The sequence below is a fragment of the Nannospalax galili genome, unplaced genomic scaffold, assembly GCF_000622305.1.
Source record: "Nannospalax galili isolate Female #2095 unplaced genomic scaffold, S.galili_v1.0 scaffold505, whole genome shotgun sequence".
Classification (NCBI taxonomy): Eukaryota; Metazoa; Chordata; class Mammalia; order Rodentia; family Spalacidae; genus Nannospalax; species Nannospalax galili.
The window spans coordinates 955,682-974,925 of NW_008352327.1; the positions used below are offsets into that span (position 1 = coordinate 955,682).

General features: G+C 43.7%; 1 protein-coding gene across 4 annotated transcripts in view; it reads left to right on the top strand.

Annotated features, from left to right (window-relative positions):
- Nucleotides 1-19,244, top strand: part of Arhgef3 (Rho guanine nucleotide exchange factor 3) — a 321,412-nt gene that overhangs the window by 246,295 nt on the left and 55,873 nt on the right. Inside the window, exon 1 of one of the 4 annotated variants that reach the window (XM_008849290.3) lies at nt 1,359-1,586. The exons of the other annotated variants lie outside the window; for them this stretch is intronic. Within the exon in view, the coding sequence (XP_008847512.1) occupies nt 1,491-1,586 (96 nt within the window). The 5' untranslated portion in view covers nt 1,359-1,490. Of the gene's footprint in view, nt 1-1,358; nt 1,587-19,244 lie in introns of those variants that run through there. 4 annotated transcript variants of the gene reach the window in all.

The window sequence follows — 19,244 nt, forward strand, 5'->3', positions numbered from 1 at the left end:
TATCTCAGTTGCTACTACCTCCCTCTCACCCAAGAAGCAAAAGCAGGAGTCATTGTCTCTCTCTACCGTCACCTCATGTCACCATATGCTGGTGGAAAGATTCAACATAGTAGCCTACAAAATGTAATAACTAATGTTTTAAAAAATAATTTCTTCTTTCTCAAGTGATACATGGAAAAAAGGGTAAGACATGTAAAAAGAAGTGGGGTGTGGGTGGCCCACCCATTTAATCCAAGCAGAGACAGAGGCAGAGTCTGAGGCAGGTGGATCTCTGTGAGTTCCAGGCCAGCTAGGGCTACATAGTGAGACTCTGTCTCAAATTTTTTTTTTTAATTTTTTAAGAGACTTACAAATATTAGCTGTAAAACTTTAAAGTTCCCTTTGTCCACTAGCTCTAACCCTTTTAGCTCAGGTGTTTTTCCTCTGCCACAAAGGAATGCATAAGTTTGCTGTAAATTTTCCCTTCAGTGCTGTTGACCTATAAGTACGTCTCCATAGAAAATGTGGTATTCTTTTGGAGATATGTTTTTACATAAATGGTATTGCACTGCTTTGTTCGGTATTTTATTTTAGATGCTGGGAATTGAACCCAGGGTCTCACCCTTGCTAACTGCTCTGCCAATTGTTTTCAAAATGAGCCCAGTAGAATGGAGATCTTTCAGTTCCACACCCAAAGACCCATCTCCTTTCTGACTGTGTAGAGTGGTATTCCATAGTGCTGAAAGTTTACTTAGTACTCTGTTGATGGCCATAACCATTGTTTTCTGGTTTTGTTTTTTCACTGTCCTGGGCAGGGGCATTTACAACATCATTGTTCCTTTGGAAAGGATCCCCAAAGGCGTGGCCAGCCAGGGTCTTCACTGCTGGAAGTGAAACTTGAAACAGACTGAGTCAGATCGCCCAGAGTGGGTGCAAGAGAAAGGGTTCCAGGGGACTTCACATGTGGTGGAAATGTTTTGCCTCTCGGTTGTGGAAGTGGTTACAGGGGTGTTTACGTTACCTAGAACTCAGCAAACTGCACACTTCAAATGAGTGCACTTTACTTTTGGACTGCTTTTACAGTGACATTCATTTTTTTTAAATGTGCAGGGTCCAGCCTGGGACTCCCCCACACACCACCTCCCGGCCCCCAGGCCTCTTTTCTCCACCGGCTTCTACCCCGGGCCTGGCCTCCCCATGAATGCTGTGGAGCTGTTGGGTCCCGTGTCCCCGCAGGCGCCTAGCCCGGAGGCCTGGGAGGAATCTCCCCAGCCCCGGAGGTGTCAGCAGGGGCACCTGGAGCTGCTACCACCCCGCCCTCCGCCCCGCCCTCCATGGGCGTGTCCAGCCTAGGCCCCGCCCTGGTAGGAGCTAGGCGCTTGGGCTGGGAGCTGCTGCGTGTCTCACGTCTCCACTATCGTACCGTGGAGCTGGGGTCCTCTTTCACCCGGGAGTTTTGCTGTAGCCTGAGGTCAGCGGTGACATCCCAAAGGGCAGGGCCGGCGGCCGCCATGGTGGCCAAGGATTACCCCTTCTACCTCACTGTCAAGAGGGCGAACTGCAGCCTGGAGGCGCCGCTGGGCAGCACTGCGGCCAAGGACGCCGAGGTAGGACGCCCTCCATCTACTTGGCCCTCGGGTCCTCCGGGTCAGTCGCTGTGTCACCGAGCTCCCGCCTCACCCTGTGTGCATCTCTCAGCATCTGTCCCACTGTCCCTGTCTCTGCAGTTCCCTCTCGCGCCTTCTCCTTGGGTCCTCTGTCCCTGCGCGCTCTGCGCCCAGGAACAGCAGCGCCCCATCCCTGCCTCTCCCGCCGAGTGCTCCCAGAACGGTGACCTGATCTCTGTCTAGACCCTGCAAAGACACCTACCCTACCTTACCAGCAAGGCCCAGGTCTCGGGGAAGAGCCACTCTTAAAGCAGCGTTTCCCCTGAACCCAGGGAGTTCTTGGGGACGGGTTACTAGGCACACAGCTTTGCAGCTATTTGGGAACAAGGACCGGACAGGGCACACAAACTTGTCACCTCTAACAATAAGAGATGGGATGTCATTCAGCTTGAGTCTGGAGCTACATGAGCAATTTGAGGGTCTCTCCTATGACTCCTGAAAATGAATTGTACTCTTTGGGGAATGGAAAGCTGCCTTGGAACCCTGTAAGTGTTCCCCTTCTGGGAACTTTGCTGTGCCCTTGGCTAATGTGAGGGGAGTCCTCAGCTTGGTTTTCGAGACCTCCTTCTCCCCCTCCCTGTGTCATGTCTCACACATTGCAGACGGGCCTTAGAAGTTGGTTAGGTTCTGCTGGAAGTGAAAGCTCCCTCACTGTTTTTAAGTGTCTTAGGGAAAGCAATTGTTTTCATCAGATCCCAGCTTTCATAGGACCAGCCCTTTATGTCCTGGTGGTGTGTATCTGGGCATTCTCCATTCTTACCCCCACCTCACTCTTAAGAGCAACTAGCACGGGCTGGAGGCTTGGGGGAGTGGGCAGGGGCCTGGAGGCAGGTGTGCATCCGGTTTTGTCACACATTCTTGGGTTCCACCCACCCACTATCCTTGAGTCTGCACAGTGCAGTACTCTTGACTCACTGAATCATACATGGGGGGTGGCAAGGATCTGTCCCCTAGCTGACAGAACTCCAATAGTCTCTGATCATATTTGGCTTTTTGTACGCAGAGCACAGACTAAACCTCTCTCCTCTCCTAGCTCAGTTGAATATTTTCAGTTTTTGTTCCCAGCAGCTATGGAAGTGTGGTGGGTTCTTATTTGTTTGGTCAGGATGGCACCTGCATAGAGTTCAGGTTGTTCGGGCTTGGAGTGTATGTAATGATTCTTCAGTGGAAATGTCATAGTAATCGAATGAGAGCAGCAGCAGTAGGTCTGGTGGTCTGCAGAAGCCTTCTGGGAGGAGGAAAAAAAGTATAACCAGTTTTCTTAATACTTTGAAGTAGGCCAAAGAAAAGATTAGAAAAGAAAAGATTCTGACCAGTGCCTTTTGTCTATCACTTAGTCCTATGTTTGGGGGTAGTTTGGCTTAAGTCAACTCGCCTGCTTATTCATTCATTAGTAGTCACAGATGATAGATGTCTGTAGATCACAAATGTGCTGAAGCATCATGAAATGCCAGGTCCTGTTGATTGCTAGCTGAATCCACAAAAATATAATTTATTGTCCTTCTGTGAGGACATGCTGGTATGAGAGGGTAGGAAATGAGTAATTTTTAGAAATAGTTGGTAAATATTTTTCAGGTATCAGTGTTGTTTTATTTTTGTAATTATTTTTACCAAAATATAAAAATATACTTTATACACCTTGAGGCAGAGCTAGAAGTCTCCCAGCTGCATTGATCTGACATAAATCACTTCCTAATCATAGAGATAAACAAAATTGGAAAAAAGAAACCTAAGTGGGTTTGGGGGAAGTTTTCTTGTTTCATTGTCAGCACAAAAGGCAGCCTTTGTGGGCCTGGCTTCTTGCAAGCTGTTAACTGAAATATATTTTTCACCATTAGGTGTCGCCAGTATTTGAAAATGTTTTTAAAAAAACAGCATTCACTTGTCTGCCTTTTAAAAAACATGATTATATAATTGTTTACAAAGTAGACAATGATTATTAAGTCCTATGACAGTTTTTTTAAGGACTAGTTGCTTTCTTTGTAGGAAAAAAAATAATAAAGTAATAAAAGAAAACCCAGTCTATCCAAAGGTCTTCCTGGGATAATGGGACTGGTTGACCTTCAGAGGCTCCCGTACCTGTGCCCAGTAGACATGCAATGGCCCATCTTTCTGGGCTTGGGATAGGGAGGCCAGTGTGTGCAGCATGGCATAGGCCAGTGCTTTGTACCACCCAGTCACCTTGGTGACAGCCACTTAACAAAAGCCTTGGGGGAGTAGGCTTCAATAGGCTTCCTAACATATACTTGAATAAAAATTATGCAAAAAATTCTCTTGAACACAAATAATAAAATGTATATTCAAGATTTAATTTAAATATTTTTTTTTAGTTTCATGGTAGTTCCCTGTGAAAGACTTTTATGCCTTACAGGGTTTATACTGAGTTCAATATTGTATAACTGTATTAATTCAACTGTGAACCTAAAACTTTACAGCCACTTTTGAAAGAAATATATCCTTGCTCTGGAAATTGTTACTGAATATGTTAAAGCTGTAATGAAATGCTTCTTCTAATCACGTGGTTATTAAATTTTAAAAGAATGTCCCAAGGGGAGGGGAATCAATTTAAAACTTAAAAATATTTTACATGAATTATGATAATACATTCCTGATATTTTATGCCAATTAACACAATGTAATACTGCTTCTTAATCTGATATTTCTTTCTTACAACATGGGTGTATGAGTGCTTAATTTTAATGTCCATGACTAGCTAGATCCTTCCGGCTCTAAACATTACTGTGAAATCTAAGAGCCTAGTATATATAGGTCTGGATTTTCACAGAGAAATGTTTTATGACACGAGCGGTTTATTTCTTGTAATCATTAATGCAGTTTTGCTCAATTTATCTCTGTTTTCATATTCACTGGTTGCTAGCTTCCTATGCTAGGAGGGAGTGCTCATTCTAGAACTATTAGATGCTCTGAGCATCTGATTAGTTCACTAAAAGGAAAACTGTTATCTTTAATAAATTTGGCCAGAAACACTGCTTCCCCCATAATGGGGTTTGTTTAAAAAAAAAAGAGGAGGAAGAGGGGGAGGAGGAGGAGGAAGAAGAAGGTAATTCAATAGTCAGGTGTGGTGGTACACACCTGTAATCCCAACACTCAGAAAGCTGAGGCAGAGGGATCACCATGAATTCAAGACCAGCCTGAGTTACAGATGAAACTCTGTTCCTTCCCCCAAAATAAACACATAAATTAATAAGTAAATAAAAGTTCAGATGAGAGGATATACTGGTTAAGGAAGCTAGAGTGTAGGGAAAAGGCTTTTAAGAGTTTTAGGTCAATTTATTATTTATCAGTATGCGTGTATATGGGATATGTGTATCGTGTGTGTGCAAGTGCAGGTACATGTGTCATGATGTGCATGTGGAGTTTAGAGGACAACTTCCAGGAGTTGGTTCTCTCCTTCCAATGTGGGATCTGGTGACAGAACTCGGATCATCAGACTTGCACAGCATATGCTTTTACCAGCTGAACCATCTCACTGGCCCTCAATTTCATTTTTAATATAAATCCAGACAATTCTGTTATTAGATCTGACTACTTGATGGGGCACACCCTTTCACCATAGGTGTTACTGAACATTAGGCCTGATTTGGTTGGTGGTATTTCTAGCCATTGCCTTTGTCTCTTGGTACTTATAAAATTTGCAGCCCAGCCAGGTGTGCACCTCTGTAGTCCCAGCACTCAGGAGGTGGAGGCAGAGGCAGGCGGATCTCTGTGAGTTCAAGGCCAGCCTGGTCTACATAGTGAGTTCCAGTACAGCTGGGGCTTACAGGGAGACCCTGCTTCAAAAAGACCAAAAAAAAAATTTGCAGCCTGTAGATAATAGGCATAGTATATAAGTAGTTAGTTGAGTGTTACCCTAGGTTCCAAAAAGCATAGGTTCTGGTTTTGATTTGACCAATAGCCTTGGACTGCCTTGGGAATGATGGCATGTGCCTGGACATAAAATGACAGTGTTCTACCCCTGTCTAATTCTGCCAGTCTAGGTCAACTTAAAGCATGCATTATTCTCTTTCTACTTTGTGAATAAAGACACTGAAGGGAGTGACTTGCTGCAGTACACAAAGAAAATCCAACCTGATCCAAGATCAAATGCCAGATTTCCTAGTAGATTTTGTCCCAGCTTTCTATACTGGTGGCCCTTGAAGCATCTAATGGAAAAAATGAAGGGAAAGGCAAAACAGACATACAAACTACTCCAGCTATTTTCTTTATTAATCTTGAGTATATAACTAAGTATATAACTAAGCCAGCAATTTTGAAACCTCAGCTATAGGGCAGGGTGAACCCTGTGTTCTGCTGTGATTTATACCTCATCAGTCAACACCTGTATTTGAAAGTTGTACCCACCTGGGTATGCACTCCTTGAATGCTAGCTAGAGGGCTAAGGAGTTACTGGTTTCCAGTAGTTTATACTTTTCTTGGAATCTGCATCACATAATATCAAACTGTTAGCGTATATGATCAAATGCATGGAAATAGATCAGTTATTGCAACAAGAATCCTGAGATTTCTTCAGATGGATAACTAGACCCCATGAATCACATAAAGAGATCCATAGAGTAACACAGAAAAGTTATCACGCTGGTAGCATCTCATTAAGGTCACTGGGTCATGAGTTTGAGGCTTGTTCAGTTAGAAGTGTCTCAGAGATCATAAGCCTTCAAATGAACTGGATTAGATATATTAAAGGAAAAGAGGTTGACTTTACACATCCTGACTTTAGGGTTGTTCAGGGAATTGACCCTGGAATAAGACCATCTGGCTCCCCATCGTCATCTCCACCATCTGATAGTAGAGTGACCTTGGAATGGCAAACCATCATTCCACTCCAACTACTAGTTTCCTCCTTGGTGGAATAGAGATGATATAGTACTGCCTCCTGGGACGACAAGGAAGGTCAAACGAGATAATTCATGTGGATTAATATAGTGCCTGGCTCTCAGTAAATGCTTGAAATTAGCAAGCCTGGTGTGGTGTCTCATACCTGTAATCCTGACACTCAGGAGGTAGAGGCAGGAAGGTTCATGAATTGAGTTCAGGGCCAGCCTGGGCTAGAAAGCAAGATCTTATGTCAGAAAAAGAAATCATGCTCAACACCATAATTTTCTGAGTGCTGTTTTATACGTAGCCATGCACTAGGGTCTTCACTGTACACGCTTCACTTTAATCATGATCACAACAATCGAATGAGGTTGGTATTGTACTCTTTTCTGGAAGGAAAGGCTCTGAGCATGTTGTCCTGGCTTCCCAGGATGGCTGAGCTATGAGGTAGAGGATCCAAGATTCAACTCAGTCTGACCCTGAAGTCTGTACTTTGCCAACCACATCACATTGCCACAAAATGACTGAATCACTGGTCTCCCTACCACATAGCATATGGAGGATGAACCCGCCTGCCCCAGCAAATTGCCTTACAAGCCAAGATTCATTCTTCCCTGAGTGTCTGGGTGAGAGACCCAAGCCCTAGTCAGTGCTTCTGGCAGCCCACTTCAGCAAGCCCAGGAGGGTCTTGGTAATTTCCATTGTGTGTGTCTCAAGACCATAAGGCTGGTCTTTGGCAGAATTCAGCATGCTCAGCAATGTGGACATGAGACTGTTAACTCTTCTATTAGTCATTTTGCTTATCTACAGGAGCCACCAGCCTTCCACGTAAATCAATAACTGGAAGACCAAACTACCATCTGGGTTTTTGCAAATTGTGTCATTTTTTGTTTTAAAGACACCCTATGATTGCCTCTAAAACCCTGGATCAGTGCCACTGTTTCCATAACTGCTGAATGAAAATAAATTACTGATCACATCCTAATTTTGCAAAGCCTTCTGTAAATGCAATTGTTATTAATGGTATGTGTGTGTATCTGGAGGGTGCCTTCATCGGTGATGTATGTGTTCAGTTGCCTTGCATAATTTGTCAGTGTTGGTATTGGGTAGAGGTCACACACATGAGGAAATTGCTGTGATTGCATTGCCGTTTAATTCATGTGTCAGCTCATGCACTGTTGGCAGTGAGGGCCAGAGATGTACCATGCCCTTCTTTTTCCTCTTTGTTTTCCCTTATTTATTTTAATAGACATTGATTGCTAGCTTAGACAGACTGTCAGGAGTTAATCAGGAAAGGCTTATGAACATTCAACTGGCTAGGGAAAGAGTGGCTCCTTTTAAGTCTAGGAATACTTGGGCTTGGTTCTTCTGTGTTTGGTCCATTGTGTTCTTTTGCGAGAAGCAACCTTGATTATTAGTAAACTTCAATTAATTGGGACTGAGCCAGAAACCTTAACAGTAAATTCATTGGGCTTTTTTTTTTTTTTTTTTTTTTTTTTCTGGCTCTTGAAGAGGAAAGCAGTAGCAAAACAGGCTTTTCTTCCAGGGATTTAAGAAACAAACGAAACCTGCCTTCAGGAAATGACCCCAGGTCATTGCATCACAGTACCACGGAGTGGAAAGGTCTGTTCAGAATAGACGCCCAGTTCATATCCAGCTGCTGGATACATTTGATCTCTGCTTAGCACCTCCGGAGACAGAGAACTCACAGCCTTGTGAGGCTGTATACTCTGTGTTTGTTCAGTGTGGCTCATGAGAGCAATCCTTCTTGATTTTAGTATTGCCTTCTGGAGCTGTTCTCTATAGTGATGCTCCCTCATGTGTCTTGAATATTTGGGAACTGCCATCCCTCTCCCCATCTCTCCTACCTCAGGTCCTTGCTCACAGTCCACTCCTGCCTGGTGCTGTCCTCTTGGCTAGATGCTCCTGGTTCCTCTCACTTTGCCAAAGACACTGGTCATTCTCTCTCCTCCTTGTCACTGTGATTTCATTCTGGATACACTCATTGTGCCTCGAAATTATATGTATTGATTGATGAGCCCAGGCCTTACTTTATATTTGATTGGAGATCACTGTTAGAGTGAGCTATATGATGTTCAGCCAACAAAGATTTCTTCTTTGTGTAATATGCCTCTTTAGACAAGGGAAACTGACTAATGCCTTGAAATAAAAATAATGGGAAGGGCTGGACAAGATGGCTCAAAGGTTAAAAAGCACTTGCTGCTCTTCCAGAAGACCCTGGTTCAGTTCCCAGCATCCATGTCAGGCAGCTCACAGCTACCCATTACCCAGCACTAGGGGATCTGATGTCCTCTTCGGGGCTCTATGAACACTGGCACACATGGCATATACCCACAGAGACACAGATATAAAGTAAATGAATAAAACGTAGGAGAAAGATTGATATCTCTGTCATTTAAATAGTTTGTTCAGATATAAAAGAATATACTGACAAATATGCAAAAGATAGTAATAGGAAATTCACATACAAAGAATTATAAAGGCTAAGATAATTTTAAATGTTCATTTTAACAGAAATTACAGAAATGAAAAAGGCAAGGTGTTAATTCATATCCAAATATTGTTGCAACTGGCTAAACATAACAAAACTCAGTATGTGAATATTGCCAAATACTGCATTTCTTTGTGCCTACTAAAAGACAAAAGATGGAGGCCTGCACTTATAATCCCAGCACAGGGAAGGGAAAAGCAGGCAGATCCCTAGAGCGTCGCTGGCTGACCAACCTACACTACTTGGTGAGTTCCAGGCTAGTGAGAGATCCTGTCCAGATGGTGCTAAAGAATGACGCCTAGGGTTGTCCTCTTGGCTCCACGTGTACACAGACAGAAGTGCACATGCACACACAAAGATAAATGCAGCTTTGAATCTTCAGACCTAATATTCTAGCTCTTGGGGAAAAATATGTGTCTGAAGTTATTCATAATGACAATTGCAAGAATACTCATTCTTTCTCTGTGTGCATTTATTATAGATTTTGGAACTTTTATATCCTTTGGCTCACCTGAGTATAATTATCTTAATTTTAAAAATGAATGTACAGGCCAGGCGTGGTGGTGCACGCCTTTAATCCCAGCACTTGGGAAGCAAAGGCAGGTGGATCTCTGTGAGTTCAAGGCCTGGTCTGCATAGTGAGTTCCAGGACAGCTGGGGCTACAGAGAGACCCTGTCTCAAAAAGACAAAAAAAAAAGAATGTACCAAGGAGGTGGCAAGTTTCAGTGATTTTTCCCAGGATCACACCAGTGGGAGTGGCATAGCTGGAGCTGGATGCCCAGCTGCCTGATTCCATCTTCGCATCCTTTCCTATGTACCCACCATACCCAGATCAATCAACAACCTCTCTATCCAATAATAGGGGAACAGGAAGTAACTTCAGGTACCATGGTCTCTGGCACAGGGATCATGTGCAGTGCCATCATTTGCATCATCGCCAACTAAAACAGAAATACCTTGGTGTCCCTTGAAAAAATAAAGAGGAAAAAAACTGAGCACAACTACATGTGTAGTGGAACCAGTCTACATCTAATTATATGCATTTGAACTTAGAGAAGTGGGAAAGGGATGTTGGAATCAGAATACCCTCTCCCTGTCCACTGTGCTCCCTGAACTCTAATATTGCTGTATGCCTATGATCAAATTTTACATGTGCCATCTCCTTTAACCCAGTTCAGGGAAGTGTGTGTGTGGTGTTAGCTTTCTGGTTCTGTGACAAAGTACTTCATATAAACAACTTGCATGCAGGAGACTTATTTTGGCTCATGTTTTCAGAAGTTTCACTCATAGTCCTTGTCTCCATTGATTGTGAGTCCATGGTAAGGCAGAACATCTTGGCTACAGGATTGTGTGACAGAGGCTACTCACTGCAGGGTGGACAGGAAGGAGGGGGGGAGGGAGGGAGGGAGGGAGAGAGAGAGAGAGACAGAGAGAGACAGAGAGAGACAGAGAGAGACAGAGAACCTTCAAAAGCCCCCAATGACCTGCTTCCCTCCATCCAGTCCCCTATTCCTAAAGTTTCTAGCACTTCCCAGAATAGCACTAGCACCTAGGAACAATCCCTCAACACATGAGGCATATGCAAACTGAACAGTGGGTAAGGGAAGTGCTAGTCCCATTTTCTTTATCAACCTAGGCAAGCAGAATGATAGCCACTCCCTCTTAGCCTAGGCTTGGCCACTTGGCATGCCAAAGTGTTGACTGAAGCTAGTCATGTTTCTGCCTGGGGTCAGTTGTAAGTAGCACTATTTGGAGAGTGTTATAATTGAACCCCATTAAGGTTGGCCAGAAGATTGCACAAAGTGGCCTTGTGTTTGTGCCAGTTGACTGGTAGCCTTTGCTTCAGAGGGTCTTACTTGCAAAGTAAGGCAAACAAGCCCTTACTTTATATTTGATGGGAGATCACTGTTAGAGTGAACAACACAGACTGGATAGACATAAACTCCTGTACTCTGCAGGTATAATGGCTACAGGAGACGTGATAAATGATAATGAGAAATACATTTCCCAGAGGTGCTCTACCACAGATACTACTAGAAGTTGGCAGCCTGATTGAGTTAAATAAGCTTAAATAAGTTAAATAAGCTTAAGTCAGGACCTTAACAAACATACACACACACACACACACACACACACACACACACACACCATGGTATATACTTAGCACTTGCGATTAGTTGTCAGGTCTAGAAGTTTGAAGTATTTATGGAGGAAGAAGCCCCAAAGAGGAGAGGAAACCAATGGATGGAAAGAGATATTTATGAGCCTGATGATCAAGAGAACCAAGGCCTCCCCATGCTAAGCACACCTCTCCCATGGAGCTACACCCCAGCCAATGGTGTTGGTGGGTCATCAATATCCTGCTGAGCTTGGGAAGACTTAGTTCATTTTCACAGACCTTGTCTACCATCCTTGCTGCTGCTTGGTGATTTTCTTGGGGGCTTCTGGGTATGTTCTTGCAGAAGAGGTTGGAAACCACTGTGAAAAGGAAATAAACTGTTAGAAGAAGAGACAACTTATGGTAGCTAAAGTGTAAGCCACAGAGATAGAACCAAGTGTCGCCTCCACCCCTTCCGCACCAGCTGCTTGGTGGTGACTTATCCAGGAACTTTGAAGGAGGGAGCATCCAAAGAGACACCGTGTATTCTCTTGTTAGTCTTGGGATGCTTCATACCCAGGTTCTCAGGGCCTGGGGCAGCGAGCTTGGTTCTGGCATCCTCAACAATAATGGAAGCTTGCTTCATAACTCTCCTAAATACCTAAATGAAGTGTTTATTTCTAAGCTGGTTCTGATAAGGACTTTTCACTAGAGTACAGGACACAGGTAGGTTCAATTTTTCAGAACCTTGGAATCTTTGGTTCTATAATAAGGAGACTGTTCAACCATTATTTCCCAAAAGGTAGGTTTCATGCCACTTGTGGCAGCTCAGATGATAAACTAGAGCCAAAGTGATTTGAAATCACTTTCCCCTTTCAATTCTCTTCCCACCCTTCTAATTAGATCAGGTCTCAGTTTGGAGCTCATATTTCTTTAATACCTCTATCACTTGCTAAGTTCCCTTTCAACGAATACAAGGCTTGGAACCTTCTGGCAAGGGGAAGTATTTAAGAACTTAACAGGGTTCATTTTGTAAATATGTGTGCTCACCAGAGGTCAACTTCCAGCATCTTCCTCTATTGCCATTCACCTCATTTTTTGAGACAGGGTCTCTTACTGAACCTGGAGCTTGCCCACCATTTTGGCTAGACTGTCTGGCCCCCAAGCCCCTGGAATCTGTCAGCTGTCTGCCTCTCCCCAGTGCTGGGGTTATAGACACACACCACCACACCCAACTTTTTACATGAGTGCCGAATGTCTGAAGTTAGGTCCTCATGCTTGCACAACAAACCTTTTACCCACTGAGCCATCTCCCCAGCCCAGGGTTCATTTTTTAGTTTCTGTTTATGCAAGAGGATATTATGTTTTTTCCATTTAAGGTGCTGATACTTGTTTTAACAGAAAGTTTAACTTGAATAACAAATTAGTAATTTATGGATACATTAAGTATATAAAAGCTTAAATGATCCGTACATAGGGACAAATTTGTCATGGTGGTCCCTGGAAATTAGAAACTACACTAGGTGTATTCTGAGGGTTTCTTTATGAATTAGCAGGGTGTGGTGGCGCACGCCTTTGATCCCAACACTTGGGAGGCAGAGGCAGTCAGATCTCTGTGTTCAAAGCCAGCTGGGGCTACAGGAAGACCCTGTCTCCAAAAGACAGGGGGAAAAAAAAAGAATATAAATTATTTTTTCTTTTCAAAACTTCAAGGAAAGTTAGTGTGTCAACTGAACTCATTTAACTCATCGGCTTCCTTTCTCCCTGGCGGGGAGGATTGGGTAAGATCACATTTCAACTTGGGCCAGAGTGAAGTAGTTAGGAACTAGGATTTGAGCTGAGTTAAAATCCCTGCTTGGCCTCTTGTGGGCTGGAAACCTTGGGCTAGATTATCCTATTAAATTGTGCTTTCCTCCCCTATAAAGTAGGATTTCCAGAAGATACAGTGGGAGCCACAGGGCAGCCGCTCTTGGTTTTGTTTTGTTTTATAACTTTTTAGAATTTAATTTTATGTGTATAAAGTTTTGTCTGCGTGTATGTAAGTGCACCATATGCATGAAGTGCCCACAGAGACCAGAAGATGTTGGCTTCCCGGGAACTGGAGTTACAGACAATTGTTAACCACCATGTGGATGCTGGGTACTGAACTCAGGTCCTCTGCAGGAGCAGCCAGTGCTCTTAACTGCTGAGCCATCTCTCCAGCCCAGCAGTTTCTGGTTTTGTTGTTGTGTTTTGCTTTTGTTTGTTTGTTTGAGACAAGGTCTCACTGCATAGCTTTGGCTGACCTGGAACTTGCTATGTAGACCAAATTGGCCTTGATCTGCCCGTCTTTGCCTCCCGAATGTTGGGATTAAAGGGGTGAGTCAAATAGCCTGGCAGCAGCTTTTGTTTTGAATGTAGGTCTACAAGTAGAAGCTGGGGCACATCCTTATGGAGCAAACTATTCCAAGGTTGCTTTTCTTTGTAGCAAGGACCTATTTGACTTCCCAGAAATTCAAACTGGCACTAGACAGTCATTATTTTGTTTTTAAGAGAAGATGTTCAAAGCACACTAGCAAGCTTCACATTTGTTCCTTACAGGTAAAATAATAATAAAATAATAATAATAATAATAATAATAATTAATAATTAATAAAATCTGGTATGGTTTTCTAGTTCCCAGAATGACTTTCAGAAAGGAGGTGCTATGTGAGCTCTCCTGTAGAGAGGCACCCCGGTCATGGAGGCAGCTCCCACCTGACACACATCATCTACATCTAAGACTCTCAGCCAGCACTGACCACAGACACAGATCAAAGGCAAGCAGTTGAGGGTGGCCTTGCTTGCTTTGAGTTTTTCGTGCCTTATTCACTAGCAGGGCACTTTAATTATAAATAGATCCTTTGTTAGAAATATGGGGGAAACTCCATAGTGTGGGGGACTACAAGCTGTTGCAGAGTTAAAATAACTAAAATATGACCCCTAGTGCTCTTTAGTTGTCCGTGAATATGTATTAAGACATGACTATATGTCATCTCTCCAATATGTTTATAAAACAAAAGGCATGCTTCTGTCCTCAGAGAACTTCTACTTGATTTTGACTAAATCATTAGCAAAACTATAGACAGATAATATCTGTCAGTCTATGAGGAGGGACATTGTTCTTCTGGGAGCTTGGAAGACCAGGAGGGCTGTGTGTTAGGAAGTGGTCTAGATGCCCCTGATGCTAGAGGCCACCCACCAGTCCCCAAGTGTACCCTTAGCAAAAGGCCTTCTGGGGGTACTTGGGCAGGACACCTGTGCACCTCTGCTCTGCTGATCCAGAGTGATAGGGCCTGAATGAGCACCTTCTCTTTTTTGCTCCCTGCCTCAGTCTCTGTCGTCCTTCTGCCTGTGCAGTAAGGTTTCCATTAGGGTGTCCCACTGGCTTAGGAAACTAACAGCAATGTGGTTAAGAACCCAGACCTTGTTGATGAAGTAAGTGGTTTGGGCTAGATCATGTCTAGATGACCTTGGGCAAATTCTTAAGTCTCTAAGTCTTATTTGCTTGCTTTGTGAAACAGGCATATTAATAGCATTAACTCAAGAGAAGTCAAGGCATTAGTGTACAAAAAGCACTTGGAGACAGGCTGGCAGGATATTGCCCTGTCCATGCTATTATGTTATTAGAAGAGGAAGTTATGTATCCTGGGAAATCAGTGTGGGGGTGACAGGAAAGGCTTTCAAATCAGGTAGATTTAAATTCAGATTTCAGTTCTGCCAGTTAATTGCTTGGTATGACCCGGAGCAACTGGTTTCCTTTCTCTGGACACCTGCTTCCTCTTCTTTAAAACTGGCATTGATGTAGAATAGATTTGGGAGTGTGTGCTAGAACTTAGCAGGGAATGACTGACTGAGTCTGCAGCTCCTGGTGCCTCCTCCCCCCTCTTCTGAGGATTTCAGGGTCAGAAGATGCATTCCCGGGTCAAGTGAAGGCTAATATTTCTGTTTCTAGAAAATTATCGAAATCTATGGCAGAGAGAGACCTTGGTAGCAATTCACTGAGGCTTCATAGGGTCCAGTGGCTAAATGTTGGGGGAGAAGGAAGGAGGGCCTGGCCCAAAATGAGCTTTTATTCCTCTGAACACCTTTTGCCACCTGGAGTTATCTAAGAACTCATGAAACTTTTGCCCTCTCTACAGACATCTTTTATCTCAGAAATACATACCATGTTCAGCAAAACTGCCTTCATCTCCTCTGACAACTTACTAACACCCATTACTTCTGACTTCAATGATAAGCCAACTTTTTGTTGTTTTTGAGACAGGGTCTTACTATATAGCCCTAGCTGGCCTGGCACTCACTGTGTACACCAGGCTGGCCTCAAACTAACAGAGATTTTCCTGCCTCTGCCTCTAATGCCTGAGTGCTGGACTCAAAGGTGTGTACCACCATGGCCCACCCCTAAATTAACATTTTGTTTCACCAAATAAGCTGTGACTCATCGCCTGTATTTTTAAGTTAACCGCCATTGTCCTCCATTTTCCTGATTATCTTTTATTATTGAAATGAGCCGAAAGTGCTGAGGTTACAGAGCTGGGTCTCCAAGGCCCCCCTTGTCGCCTGGTCCCTTCTTTTTGATATTCCACACACTTAGGAGTTTCAATAGACTCTAGATAATGATATATCTGGTGTCATATTAAATGCTGGACATAAAAAAGAACACATAATCATTATGTTTCAAGGTTGCAAATGCTCAGCACCGAGAACAAGTGTTTCAGTGAGCCTTTGGAAAAACTCATTGTTAATGAACATTAAAAAAAAAAAATCCTGTCATTAAAAATACACTGCAGAATGAAAAGTGACTAGGCAAATAGAATCAGTCATGTGTTCTGCTTAACATGCACACCCTAACTAAGAAATGACATTTTGAAACTGTTCATCTACTCACTGGAGGGGTTGTATCAGAACAACAGAAGGGCCGTAGGAATCTATTGTAGATCACCAACCGCTCGGTTTCCTGAACAGCATACTCTGTACCTTATTTTTTCTGCACACGGTTGCTCAGTAGGTGGCAAGGTGTCCACTGAAAGCTCCAAGCAGGAAACTCAAATTAAATAAATAAATAAATAAATAAATAAATAAAATATTATTCCCAATTTGTCCATTCTTGTGTTGTTGCTGGGTGGCTTTTTCAGTTTGGAATAATCAAATTTGGATGTATTCTGTTCTCCATTGGAAGCAGAATGTTCTAAAATGTTCTATAGTCCCTGGTAATCAGTGTGGGCAGGTGCTGCTTAGGACACACATGGGCTGGACATCTGAATTGATTAAGTGATGCTGAGGGAACAGCTTGGTGCATATCAGGCAGCACCACAGTGCGTCTTGTGTTTCTTTCTGAAGTCACATCCCTGAAAGATTTGCCTAATCAAAAATCATTGTTCTTATCAAAGCTAAGAAGCAACTGGGCAGTAGGAAAGGGGATCTACTTTCTCTTGCAGACCTGGTACTCTTAGTTAAATGCCTGTGTAGTTTTTACCTAGCAGTCAAATGTGGGCTCCTTGGTCCCTGCCTTGTCTTCATTCAGATGACAAACCTGTCTGTCAGCTCAGCTCATCTGAGTTACACTTGATCATCCCAGACTCAGTAGAACAGTTGGTCCTGTCCTTTGGGATATGGAGACTGAGATCTGGGCATCCTGTTTCATCTCTACACTTCTGTTTCCTTTGCTGTGAAGCTAAGCTAATGCTGAGCCTCAAAACATGACAAGTGGATAGAGAGCGAATGCGAGTTGGTCTGTGCCGGCTTTTCTGGAAACCGAAAGTAACGTGTTTTTGTGGAAAAATTCTACCTTGACTATCTGACAGGTTAAATGCCCAGGGTTCCTATGATTGCCTAATTCCAGACAGTACTGGGTCTGGAAAGACTTCAGACCATCTCTTGTAGCTCTTAATTCAGCAGTGCATTGGGTAGGGGTCTGTGCAGACCTCAATATGCATCTACTGGCTCCCTCCATCCTACCCACCACTCAAGTCCTTATCTTGGGATTTCACCACTGATGTTTTCCTCTCCAGTGTAGACTTCAATCCTGCCACACCACTCCCAGTTTTTCTCTGTCCAGCCAGAGGTTGACTAAACAGATGATAAAGCCACAGGAAAAAAAGTGCAGGAATGTGGAATGAAAACACGTGACCAGAGCATGTCAGTGGTGTGTTTGTGGAGGGTGACTTAGGAAGCTGCAGAGAATGGTGTAATGGGTGGAGAGCAGGCCTGAGGAGGAAGTGCTTGGCTCCTTTGACATTGGAATAATGGTAGTGCTCCAGGGGTTCTATCTGAAGTGAACCTATGCTATGCACATCCTACACAGTCTCATGTGCTCCCCAGACAACTCTAGGAGGGTCATCCCCCTTCATATCAGGCAAACCAAGCCGAGGGAGGTTATAGTTTCGGCTCGAGGTCATGGAATATTGGTCTCTGGCCAGAAAGATTGGCTCCTTTTTATCCTTGGATACTTTGCAAAGAATAAATACATTCTTTGGTCATAATAACAGGAACTTTGTCACCCTCTGCAGAGGCTTTTTGACTTATTCCTAAGCTCCAGGGAAGCCCAGAAAATGTACTGACAGTAGTCTTGAGGTCTGTACACACCAGTTTCCTCAACTCTGAAGCAGGGATGGGAGCCCCAGTGAGCCCTTTTCTCCCACCCAGCCAAGGGGATATCCTTTCAACAGAGATAAACAAGGGCAGAACTTGCATCCCACCCACAAGTTCCAAGAAGTCAGTAGGAAGTAACTGAGGAACTCTAAGCCACAGAGGACTTCCTTAGGGCCCAGTGGCAGTGACAGGCCACCGTTGCTATCTCTAGGTGCCTCATTGGTGTCATCCAGCCAGGACTGCCCACCTACACTCCATTTTCCAGACCCAGGGATGGATATAAAATGGTAACCACATTGCTTATGTAGCATTCTTGGCCAAAATGCATAATGCCTTCTGGCCACTAGGTCAGCCTTCCCATAATGCACAACCCAGGGACATAGCCCTGCTGACAGCCTGCCTGTGTCAGAAGGACTGACTCTTGAAGTGCCACAGCTCTAAGATTCTGGCCCTGGCTGCCTCAGCAGAGTAAAAACTGCTGTTTGGAGTTGGGAAGGCAGATGTACAGCCAGGGACCACAGAAAGACCTAAATATTTGGCTTTCTCTTTCTCCGAAGGTCTGTAGCACTGTGTCTGGGCATGACCAAGATGAACTTCAGGAGATGGGGGCTGGTATTTGCTGAAAGGAACTTATAGGGTGTGGGCGTGCATTTCTCCTTCTGCCTAGGGTTAAGTAATAGTAACATCCTGTGTAAGAGAACACGAATGTGGTTTTCTGCTAAATTTCAATATTTTAGGGCTATTTATTAGATGTGTTTAATCTTGGGCCAATTTAGCCAGTAGCAGACTAATAAAATAACAAATGTGGGCTTGCTTCCAGGACAAATGTTGACTTACCCTTCTAATGTTGACTAAAATGAATAACTTTGAAAGTAATTGAGGAGTGAACCCTCAGCTAATACTCTGGTCTGAAACAGTGGTTCTGTTTTATTTTACTGGCACTCCTGAGTGACTGTGTTTGTAACCTGGGCTGCTGCCTGCTCCAGCTCTCAGAGAAGCCCATATTTTACTGAGTTATTTCCCTGGGTTCTTTTCTTTTTACCCTCCACCCCTACCCTAGCCCATAAACTTTAATTCAGCAAAAACCAATTCCTTCCTTCTAGCAGGCAAGTAGGACAGGACACTTTTCCAATGCCAGGGCAAAAATTCAGTGATAACAAAAGGAATAAAGGCCGTAATTCCAGCTAGGCTTCGGGGCACATGCATCTAATGTGGTAATCTCAGTATTCTGAACTGGAAGACCATGAGCTTGAGGCCAACCTGGGCTACATAGTGAGACTCTTATTCAAAATACTAATTTGCTTGAGGTCTTTCTACAGAAAGAAAATAGCATGCCCTGGGCAGTTGCCCTCTGGATATTTGCTGTGAAATTAATTGCTTCTGCAGATAAACTGAATGAAATTCTCACTTGCCCCAGCTACCACCTTCCATTTCTTCGCCATTGAGTTTATTCAAACCTGAGGGAGCTAAAGGACTTTGCCAGTGTGTTTTGGACTTGAAGGAAGCCAGGAAGACCTCAGGTGTCATGACGGATGAATT